The 12,081-nt window shown below is 43.1% G+C and overlaps 1 protein-coding gene across 2 annotated transcripts in view; it reads right to left on the bottom strand.

Moving 5' to 3' along the window:
* Window positions 1-11,339, bottom strand: part of ITGB8 (integrin subunit beta 8) — a gene marked incomplete at its 5' end in the record, with an annotated part of 48,689 nt that extends 37,350 nt beyond the window's left edge. For both annotated transcript variants that reach the window (XM_083868166.1, XM_083868167.1), the window contains one exon: window positions 11,213-11,339. In XM_083868166.1, coding sequence (XP_083724292.1) covers window positions 11,213-11,339 — 127 coding nt within the window. The remainder of the gene's footprint in view (window positions 1-11,212) is intronic.
* Window positions 11,340-12,081: the final 742 nt, after the last annotated feature.

The raw sequence follows: 12,081 nt of genomic DNA, 5'->3' as shown, positions 1-12,081 counted from the left end.
GTGCTTTCTTAAAAGAGAAAGCCAAAATATAGCTTGCAGCTTATACTCCCTGACCATGGCCATCAGACTGGTGAACACTCATTAAGGCAAGATGATAGGAAATCATCAAGCTTCTACTGTGCATCTTCAATTGTGCATCTAATCTTGTAGGGCAGCAATCACCAGGCTACCCCTCTGCACAGATAATGAATGAGGCCTTCAGTATCTCATATATAGCCTAATTTATGAGGAAAGCTGCAGCTTTTATGCAGTATACTGCAATTACCTTCACCTTTTTGTCTTCAGAGCACAGAGCAGAGCAACATGACCCTGCAGAGGGGACAGACAGTGACTATCCCACCTAACAAACACATGGCTTCCTGATTCACTTTGGCTGAGCACGCAGGTACAATAAAAAGCATTACAAAAATGCTACGGAGGAGGGATTATTTTTCCATGATTATTGTGTCGGACTGTTACTTGCTCAGGTTACAGGAAAAAAAATGAATGTCTGTGCTTTAACTGCCAATCCTAAAACCCAGTCCTGGAATTAGGGATTTTTCCCCTCTTTTTTTTTTTTTTTTTTTTTTTCCAAACAAGAAATAATTCTCTCTTGCCTTTTGCGCCATGCTTTAAAAACAGACTATGTCATTACCAGATTTTCTGAGACAATTACAAGGTATGCCTCAAAATCAGCTTTAAGAGGTACTCAACCTTGCCCAGGAAAGGAGATTTCAAATTGAATACTGTACACTTTTTATGCTTTATAATAAAATCCTAAGATTGCTTGAGAAGGATACCTCCCTTTTTTCTATTACATATGGGATTTGTTAATTTGTTTCACTTCTCCATTAATGGTTGGGCACTTTAGTTTCACTATTCAGACAGCAAGAAGCTAAGCCACACACTGATTTTAAAATGTTTTTTAGCAACAGAAGAAGCAGTAAACTAAAACTCTGCATGGCAGAGATGTTTTTCTAAGAAAATAAATATGTGTAAAAGAAAGGTGCAAAACACAATTAAATTCTGAGCTCTCAAAAAATACTTTTGAAAACCTGGCAAGTGAGTAAAAACACCTATCCAAACAAACAAACAAGCTAACCACTGCTGTCCCCCACACCCACCTAAGCAACTGTTACAGTGTTCCTAAAAAGAGAAATGGAACTTGAAGAGAAAACCATAATGTGATTACAGGATGGCAAGAGGTAGCGGTGAGAATTGAATAAGAAGTCTTTGCATATCTAAATAAACGCAGTGAAAAGAATCACTAGTGAACAAGTCCTGATAACTGATAGGGACTTTCCATTCCTAACTGCCAATACCCCTGAGAGTTTTGGGATTTCCGAATTAATCTGCATTACTGTATGAACACAGTACCTTTTAAACATGAGGGTCATTTGTGACAGCTACTCAGGTGATTTAAAAAGTCATTAAAATGCAAAGTAATGCAAAGTCTGCCCTTCCTGAGTTTGTGCCTTTGCAAAGCATGCAGGACAAAACGCCAAGATCTTCCTTTTTTGCACATTGTGCAAGGTCTGAGTGATGCCACTGGAGAGAGCTGACGCCAGACTTCAGCTGAACAGTGCAGACAAAAGGGGAGGACACCTCTGTCAACACAGCATGAGGGAAGCCCTGGCAGAAAACAAGTCACAGCTGACGCTGGAGGATAGAAACTGCATCATAAGTCTGCTCTGTAATGGCACAGAGATATGGAGTTCTCATCAAGAAATGCAATAATTGAATATCATTCTCTAATTACTTCTGTAATAAGAGAATAATATTCATACTAGGCTTTGAGCCAATTATATAAGGCTCAATAAGGGGAAGTGGCAGGTTCAGCAATTCAGTCAGAGCAACCCCATGTGGTGCTACAGGCTGGGGGGAAAAGGGGCTGGAAAACTGCTAGTGGAAAAGACATTGAGGCTCTGGAGCATGTCCAGAGAAAGGCAATGGAGCTGGGGAAGGGTCTGGCACAAGTCTTATGAGGAGCAGCTGAGGGAGCTGGAGTTATTGAGTCTAGAGAAAAGGAAGCTCGGGGGGGGGCTTATCACGCCCTACAATTAACTTAAAAGGACGTGACAGCAAGAAGGAGGTTGGCCTCTTCTCCCAGCTAACAAGCAATAAGACAAAAGAAAATGGCCTCAAGTTGTGCCAGCGAAGGTTTAGATTGGATATCAAGAAAATTATCTTCACTGAAAGGGCTGTTGACCCTTGGAACAGACAGCCCAGGGAAGTGGTAGAGTCACCATCCCCTGGAGGTACTTAAAAGACATGCTGATGTGATGCTTAGGAACATGTTTTAGTGCTGGGCTTGTGCTCGGTTAACAGCTGGACTAGAGAATCTTAAGGGTCTTTTCCAGCCTAAAGGATGCTATGATGCAAGGAGATACTCCTGACATTCTCTGAGCCTACATGTATCTTGCTTATCCTCACCCCTCTGAAAAGTTCCAGCACTCACATGAAGGTTGCAGATCATTCAAGATGAAGACCAGGGGAACATAAGCTTCAGACAAATGCATAGCAATCCAAGTTTTTCATGTATATATATCAATTTTGAAGATTTTTTTTTTTCAGAAAGATGTATATAACAGTATTTTAGAAAAGGTAATACCCATAGTAGTTACTGGTATCACAGTGAGGACTCAAAATTACAATGTTCAAACCACAGTCTCAGACATGGCCTTGACTATGACAGACAAAGCTATTGACTGCTCCGGCCTGACTTTGTTCCCAAGCCACAACATAGAATGAAAACAAGCAATGCAACCTTGAAATTTTTCACAACACAATTTTTGTTTCTTGGCCAGCTTTACTTGTAGCCTCTCCTTTCTATTAAACTTCCTGCTTTTCTGGGAGATGGTTACATTTTGTTGATGCAATCCAGGCTTGCAAACAATGAGTCAAAGACTACTTGGCTTCAGAAACTAACCTATCCTGTCCCTTACAAATAAAAACATATAGGGAAATTTACTACAATTGTATCATTAGAAGAGACTCATTTCCCATAGTCATAAAAGCTAATGCTTCTATGGCATAGGTTCGATGGTCCTGTTTGCACAGCTTTACACCAATAAAAATGCAAAATATGTGGAACGAGAGCTTAAATGTTTTTTGGGCTTTTTAAATGAAGTCCCTTCCTTTCAAGGAAGCTTCAAGATGTGTAGAGTTGTGTTAATTCTGTGTCCTAGGATGGAACATGGGCTCCAGTCATCTACAGCTGCTAGAAGCTTCCTTGTAGTTGACCAGATTGAATAGCCATGCTACTCGATCAAAGCCTGGAATGGCTACTGCCATATATCACTGCTAATTTAATTTCTTGTGTATTAGTAAGCATTGCTAGCAAGTAACCCATCAAGAGCTCTGAGTGGTTGGTATGTGCCTGTGTATTCTATAAAGTCTTACCTAATTAGGAGATCTTGATGGTTATAAAGTTAGATAAAAATAACTATTTTCTGCCTGCTTAAGAAGTTCAACCTTGAATAGAAGACAAGCCCAAGCTTTATCTCCCACCTATCTTCTATAGCTCTACCTCCTCAAACCAGACCTACAACCCCCCAGTTGTTTCTCTAATGTACCTTTTAATTGCAGATCTAATCATCACCAAATTGTTGCTTTCTGCTCCATAGGAACATGACCTCATCCTGGCACTGTGTCTTCATTCACATACTCAGCAGCAGTGTGGAGAATTGGCAACTGCTAAGAATGGCTCAGAGCTATTTCTTCCCACATATTGTCACCAAAGACCACCTCATATGTTCTTAGTCCACAGCAATGCAAGCAACTTACTTCACTCTCATTTATCTGCATACATGGTGGTTTGGAACAAACCCACTTCACACTTTAGACCGAAATTCCCAAAGCAGACAACCTAGGGGAACAAGTCCCTCAGTTCTGAACACAAAATGATAAACTGAATTGTGCTTTTACAGAAGATTTTCCTGAAACAAACCAAAATCCCTAAACCAAAAGCTGTGCACATGTGGATTAGGGAGACAGGTCAGAGTTGAAACAAAACATTGAACACATAATACAGAGTTTACACTCGCAATGAGAAAACCTCAATAATATTAAATAAAAGCTAAGACTGGTCTATCTGACCAGTCTTAGGGACTGACTATCACTCCCTAAGGAGACCACTCCCTAAGGATTTGCATGTAGTCCACAAAATCGGGAGGAGCATTTATTCAAGAGGGCTATTTAAAAAATGTTATTGTTTTCTAGAATACCAAGTCTTTGGTATTTGTTATTTCAGTAATTTGCTTTTTCATAGGATTTTCAATCCCCAAAGATGATTGTTGTCCCTGAGACAAATTAGTAAAAAACTTTCTGGGATTTTTTCATAATTAAAAACCTCAAAACCCAACCCACCTGTCAACTGATACTGGCCAACCTCTATTTTAGGTTTAGCCTGTTAAATTCATATAATTTGGGGGCAAAGCTTGCACAAAACATAACTGCAGGCTATAAAATATGCAGACTCACAAACTAACTATAACTAAACTACAGGTGCACACAGACTGTTTGAATGCAAGCTTCTGCTTCTGCTCCTTCAAGGAAGTATTCACATATGTGTATGGTCTGCAGGTGCAGCTTAAATGCTCTCTAAAGGACAGACTTCAAATGTGCAAATTCTAGGTTTTAAACAGGTAGTGGTTTATTTATTGTTCTGAAGTATTGCCACAACATTTTTAACAGCAAAATGCGCTCCAACAATTTTGCTTAGATTGGAAGAGCCTGCTTGCTGATGTCATTAGTTATATCTAGTTATTTTGTGCCATTTGTGCCAGGGTGTAAGTTGTTACAAGTTTTCCTATTTCCTGGTAGTCTTGTTTGAACAAAAAGATGGGAACTTGGTTGTTTCCAGGAAGAAGCTCCCATGTGAGAGAAGCAAGTTGTCCTGAGCACACTACTAACCCTTTCCACCTGCAGAGATAAGAAGGAAATAAGTTGTACTCTCAAGTACAGAACAAACGAAATTCACTTAGCCTAATTCCCTTGAACATCGAGAAGGAACAGAATTTATTTTGGAAAGGGCAGCTACTGGCTTAATCACACTTGGACTACTTTTGCGATGCCACCATACATCATGCAGCAATACTCGTAACACTGTTAAAACTGCAAAACACCAAAAATATGAAAGTCTTCAATATCTGAACTCAACGAGTTACTGCTGCCAACAACTCCCAAATCAGTGGGCAGAGAAGAGGCTGAAGTAAAATAAAAATCAAACATCCAAGAACATCATTCTACCTGGCTGAAGCTACAGAAATTTCCTCCTCCAAAAATCACAGTTAAAATATTTGTCTCAGTATCTTCTGATGACCATAAATACTTTAGACTCACTATTATTGTCACCATGGGTAAATACCAAGAAGTCACCACAAGCATATGACAATGAAATCATGGGAAGCAGAGAAACTTATGAAGAAAAAAAGTCAATTATGAGTTTTGCAAAGTTTTTAATTTAGGCCAATTTAGCCTCAGCTAGAAGTTGCTTTTTTGGCAGCTTTCTAATGCTGTAAATTCCAATCATCCTGAAACACATTTTACTCAAGGGGTTATTCTTGTTCTGCCACCAGAACATGGGGAATCCTGAATGGCTGGCAAGAAGCTTACTTTTCTTCTTGGAGAAAGGTTCCATTACAGTGTACAGTGAACTAATTCATTAGAGCCCCACTTCCTTCTCAAAAGTTAAACTAAATAGCCCAAGTCTATTTATGTAAACTGCCAAAAGGAAAAAAAAAAAAACTATTCAAGTTCAAGTACTTAGAAAGGAATAACAGACCATATCCTACTCTGTCCATCAAAAATTATGTTTGCTTAGGCAGATGAGAAAGAATTATTACATCTTTCCACTGGCTAGACAGAAATCAGCAATTAGTAGTGGAGATACAGGAACTTTGAAAACAAGACTTCCCTGAAAAGCAGGATGCAAGTAGAATGAGAACCACTGAGGCCCTAAGAATTTTATTAAAACAACAAAAAAAAACCTCACAAAAAGTTTATTAACAAAATGGATTTTTTTGTCCAGTTTTCAATAAATTCATTATGAGAAGTCAAATTTATACCAAGATGTCTGGATTACCATTATAGTAAAAGCACTAAATAGTTCAGTAAAAGCACTGATGTAAGTTTTGAAAATATAACTTATTACTTTAGTGCCATTAATATATTTTAAGAACATTGAGCAAACTTTAAAGGTCAGAACACCAAGCTTTTCCATTTGTCCTTCTTACCCTGACAGAACTCATTAAATCACAATCACTGCCTAAGATACACCAATCCTGATCTAAACAAGTACAGTTTTTCTATATTCTAGTTTTTAAAACATACATTGTTGAAAAAAAAAATCATGTAGATTTAATTTGTACATTAAGGTTAATGTCTCTTACTTCAGATATAGTCATATGATAGAATCAGAGTAATTTAGGTTGGAAAGGACCGCTAAGATCATGTAGACCAGCACTTAACCCAGAACTGCAAAGTCCACCACTAATCCTCTACATTGATCTATATTTACATGAAAAATTTGAGTTTATATGCACCTGTCTCAGGCTTCTGTTCTTCAAGTTTTTGTCCACCTTCATATAAGTGCCAGAATTTCTCAGAGATGAGGATAAGAAAGGCTCAGGAGTACCTTCTTGAATCATAGAATCATTTAGGCTGGAAAAGATCATTTAAATCCTCTGGTCCAGCTGTTAACCGAGCACAAGTCCACCACTAAAACATGTTCCTAAGCATCACATCTATGTGTCTTTTAAATCTCTGCAGGGATGGTGACTCCTTCATTTCCTCAGGTAGCCTATTCCAAGGCTTGAAAGCCCTTTCAGTGAATAATTTTTTCTTGATATCCAATCTAAGCCTTTCCTTGCACAACTTGAGGCTATTTCTGCTCATCCTACAACTTGTTACTTGGGAGAAGGCACTCAGAAATGTGAGGTCCCTAGTTTCTAAGTATGAACTTACAAAACTAATGATGACTCTGTCTTTCTGAAAAAGTCTTGATAAATATCAGCAGCCCATGTCAACTCACACAATTTGTACATAAAATATCTTCAGTTTTTCTTCTCCTACAGTAATTAGTTCTAATTGTCTCAAACTCAAGACCCAACATGGACAAGTCATCACAAATTCTTCATAGGGATTTGAAGAATATTACCAGCATTTATGTGCTCTATAAAGTATATGGGAGGTTATAATTTGACATTTTAATGTCCTCTTGTGGAATGGAGCTTGTTTAATGAAGACTTTCCTTAGCTTCCATGAAGTTCACATTCTGACATCTTTCTGATGGCCTGGGGAAGTAAATTAAACTTAGATTGTACTTTAATGGAAAATCAAATTTATTCATTCAGGCGTCTTGACTAATGGCGTGTAATTTTTTGCTTTCACAGTTGTTGCAGTTCCAGTCCTTGAAAGTTTAAAGGCCTAAAAAGAAGCAACGGCCTCTTCAAACTGTAGAGAGTATTTCTTCTGCATGCAATCTTCAGACTTTCTTGACAACTTTTCTCAGCAACAGCATATCCAAAATGACAGAGACAACCTTCCCAGAGCATCAAGAGTATGGTTATTGTTCCTCTAGTTCATCAACTGTCCCTCTCCTCTCTTTTCCCCATTAGATCTCAAACATATGTAGCAAGAAAACATTGTAAATACTATACATGCAACTATGAGTTTCATTCAACTAGTAAACACCATGAAATAAAAAAAAGCCTTAGAGACATGATATTGCAACAGATTATGAGAAGTGTGCAATTTTCAAAGAAATGTGCTTGGCAAAACATGCTCCTTGAGTAATGGGCACATAAACTAACCTCTCCCTCGCTGTTCCTCAGAACTGCAACTTACAGCCCTCTCAAACACCCAGGCTGTTCTTCCCAAAGGTTCCCAAAAGGTTGGCCTTCCCAAAGATGGTCTATTACCCCTAGGGAGCAGATCACCCACACAGACTTGAGAAATGAAAAATGGGTTTTCTCTTCTTCTTGGATTGTTTTAAGCCGCAGGAAAAGCCAAACTGGCTCAGTGTTGGGTGTTCCATACAACTCAGCTTCTTCCACTGAGTCTCAAAAGAAAATGGGCCGCACGGGTACACAAGAGAATTAACAGACAAACACCAATTAAAGCTATCATGATGTATCTTTTATTTCAGACTTTTTTGTGAGCTTGGGTGTATGTCGTGGTACATTCCCTGATCACCTCTCTTCAAAATCTTCCATGTGTGGTTTGAATAGCTTTTCTTATTCCTTTGAGAAGTAACACAGTAATGGTTTATAAAAAAACTTTTTTACTAGAGGGAACACATGAAAATCTGATGTGACAAGACTGGCAAAGCACCAAAGGCCTTGATGGGAGAAAGTTAATTAATCAAAAGTCATGCAATTGGCATAAATCAATTAACGACCGATCCCTTCATGATCACAGATCCCCCACTTTCCCAGTCTTTCCAAATGACACTCTCAAGAAGACTGAAAATACAAACTTTTAAAGTTGGTATTTAAAGAGACCTGTCAATCATAACTATCTAAGAGAATTGCTGAGTGACTGTTCTCCAACTTTTAAATCTGAGATAAAGATTTTCATTCCATCCCATCTTTGTTTGCACATTACAAGTACACTCTGTTTACTTGAGCTTCATAGAGGACTAACTCTCTAGGTATTTTGGAAAGCACCAAATACCTTAGTTTTCAGATTTTAATATTAATTATAACTGGTTTTGGGACACTGCTGAGATTTGAACGAATGTCCTCTGTTAACCCTGACCAATCAGTAATTCTTTGGTACTTAAGCCCCCCGTAACCCATGGGCTTATACAGCAGGTAAAAAAAATAAAGAGTTTCAGCAGTCGGTTTCTGAACAAGGCAAAGGAACTCTCTTCACTGAAGTGAGCACTTACTCAACTGGCTAGCACAATGCATACACATGCTCTTGTTGTAGAATCCAGCTTTTATTTAGTTCACTGGTTTACACCTTTAGGAGTTTGTCAGGTTTTAATGTTCAAACATAAATGTAGGAATCTGTAGAAATCCCTACAGAACTGGCTTGATTCTTATGTCAGGTATTTGTTATAGTTGGCTTACTGAACTGCAAATTTCCTTTTGGTGAGACTTATTGAACAAGGGACTCTTTGTAGAAGGCAGCAACACTACTCTTTTTATCTGAGCTTACAGAACCTGTAATTTGGGAATTGCAAATTTACAGCATTGTGAGATTTCCTTTTGCACTCTTGGTAACTTCAAACCCTGTGCCAAATTCTACCTTTACTCATCCTCAAGCAACGACTTGCATCTCAAACTGCAGTTTGCAGAACAAATACCTCAGGTAGTATCAAGCTCTCAATTATGCTCCAACAAGAATGAAATAAATTTGAGTTCTGTGTACATTTCATATTCTTTCCAGTCTCTTTTAGAACTGGAGATTCAGTGCAACAGACATGCAGCTTCTGCCAACTCCGCACATAAATAAACTGGACTTGCTGATGGCACAGAAACAGCATGATGCTTTTCTCTATGCCCAGCACTGTCGATGCAGAAGCAAAGAGGAGTGGCTGCTTGAACAAAGCCTTGCTGCCAAATATCTGTACATGGAGCTGCTGCCCAGTCTCTTTCAAAGCAACCTGCAGACATTCAAAGAATCCAGGTGGTGCTGCACTGGCTATCACAACCAAATGTAAAAATCACAAACAACATTAATAATAACAAAAAAATTTCACGTGTTCATTCACAGAAAAACAAAACAGAACACTCTTCTTGTTTCAACAGTGGCTGTAGCCTGTAAAGTGATTATGTATGAAGGAAAGAATTCAGTGTGCCTTTCAGCTTTCATGAACTAGCAGAGATTTCAAATGAAAAGGAAAAAACAAGGTCTATTTGAGTTACAGTCTGCCCAATCTGAGAGCTGTTGTCACAATAAACACATAACCCATGACGCATCGCCCATATATATTTTCACTATGAAGCACAACAAAGACAGCAAGCATCCTTTGGCACAAAAGCCCCATGCACAATCTCCCCCCTGTGGCATTCTGTTCTGATACATTATTTGCACTAGTGTCTACCCAGGAACTACACTCATGAGCAAGCACAACGCTGCATTCAGGCACAGAATCATCCTCTTCATAAAGTTTCAATTAGTCTTTCAACTCAATTGCACTGCATAAAAAAAGAATCTGGGATACTACATACAAGATGTCATGTTTCATAAGAAATTTATTAATATATTTTATTTTTCCTATTGACATTTAGTTTGGTTCTGAATTCAAAATATGAAGCCAAAAAAGAAAAATAAATTATCCTATGAAAGTTAACAAATTATTCCATTGTTTTTAATAGCACTGGGCAAATCCTACTGAATTAGGCATGAATTTGTCACATATGCAAAAAAGAATTTAAGACTAATACATTGTTCTCGTTGTAAATCTTAGAGGTTACATGCTAACATTTTAAATCAGCTCCAGGCTTAAGCCGGGAAATGCCAATTATTCCACAAGCAGAAAAAAAGTACAGAGAGATGACTGACAACCAGATCTGCTTTTATACCACTGCTAGCTAAATAAGATCCTTTGTGAAATACTCGACTTACCTGCTTGCTCTGTCAACTGCTCCACTATCTAGGGTACATTTACACACACTCCTCTCAGCCTGCACACATTAAAGCTGATGCCCAGGACTTTGGGAAGCAATTCCACAACAGGAGGGGTTACCCGCATTTACCGGAGCCCCTTTCACCCGAGGACCGTGGCTCCGGGGAACTGTCAACATGCGCGTTATCCCAAGGTAAACAGAAGACAATCTTCTCGTAGCTCTATCCCTATTTAACCCTGCCACCGCATGCCATATAAACGACGTAAAACAGAGCGTTACCATCCCAGGAACTGCCCACCCCTCTCTCGGTTCCCCGGGCGGGTCGGCGCCGCTCCCCGGGGTGTTGCGGAGGGCGCACCTCAGGACCCGCAGCGCTTGGAGCGCGATACTCCCGCCGGCTCCCCGGGACCCACCGCGGCTCCCTAAAGGGGGACGCCCGCGGCGCGGACAGCTAAATCCCGGGCTGGTGTGAGGTTTGGGCAGGGGCCGGCGGCTCCAGCCCGGCTCTCCCGGCAGGTACCGTCCCCCCCCCAGGGCAGCCGCCGGGCCCGGCGAGCCCCCCGCCCGCGCACGACCCCGCGCCAGAGCCAAACCCAGCCGCAACCCCGACCGGCCGGGACACGGCGAGCAGCCCCGGGCGCCCGGACACTTACAGCGCTGGCAGAGTCCCGGCACGGCCGCCAGCAGCCGGGCCGCCCCGAGGAAGGCTCCGGGGCCGCGCTGGCACCTGGGCACGGAGACGATCCCCGCGGTGAGGCACGCCAGCAGCGGCACCCACATCGTGCGCCGCGGCCGGCACCGCTCCCGCTCCCTCGCCCTCTTGTCGGGGCCGTGTCTCGGCGCCGCGGCGCGCTCAGTCCCGGCCCCCGCGGGGGCGGCGGCGGCGGGGCCGGGGGAGGGGCGGCGCGGGCCCGGCACAGGTAGGGCGCTCGGCGGGGCGGGCGGGGGCCGCCGCATCTCGGGGGCAGCGCCTGCCGCGCCCCCGCGCCCCGCCAGGGCCGGCCCCCCACCGGTAGCAGCGGGGCCCCCGCCGAGCGCGGAGCTTGGCTCCCTCCATCCGCCTCCAGCCCGGCGCGCCGGGGGCGCCTCGCCGTCCGCCCTGCCCGGGGGGCGCGGGGAGGCTCCTGGCACCGCGCGGGGAGCGGCGGCGGCGGCTCCGCGCCTCCCTCGGGCGGAGAGGGCGGCAGCCGGGAGGGGCGGGGACGGCCGCCCCCTGCCCGCCCCCGCCGGGGCCAGGTGGGCGCTGCCCGCCGTCCCGAGCCGCCGCCGGGGCCGCCTCTCCGCGCTCGGCGGGGGACGGGGGCTGCTGAGGATGGGACGGGGAGGGCGGGGAGGGGAGGGCAGGAGGCCGCGGCCGGCGGCGCTGTCCGGACCCAGCGCGGAGGGAGCGCGCCGGGCCCGCGGTTGCCAGGAGACGGCTGCGGGGCAGGTTCGCGGGCGGGAGTGCGGGGGCGGGCCCGGCGCTGAAGTCACTGCGCCCGCCCGCGCCTTTGTTCGGCGGCGGCTGCCCGGGCTGGGCACG

Source organism: Zosterops lateralis (genome assembly GCF_965231275.1).
Source record: "Zosterops lateralis genome assembly, chromosome: 1".
Lineage (NCBI taxonomy): Eukaryota > Metazoa > Chordata > Aves > Passeriformes > Zosteropidae > Zosterops > Zosterops lateralis.
This window is presented reverse-complemented; position numbering and strand designations above follow the sequence as displayed.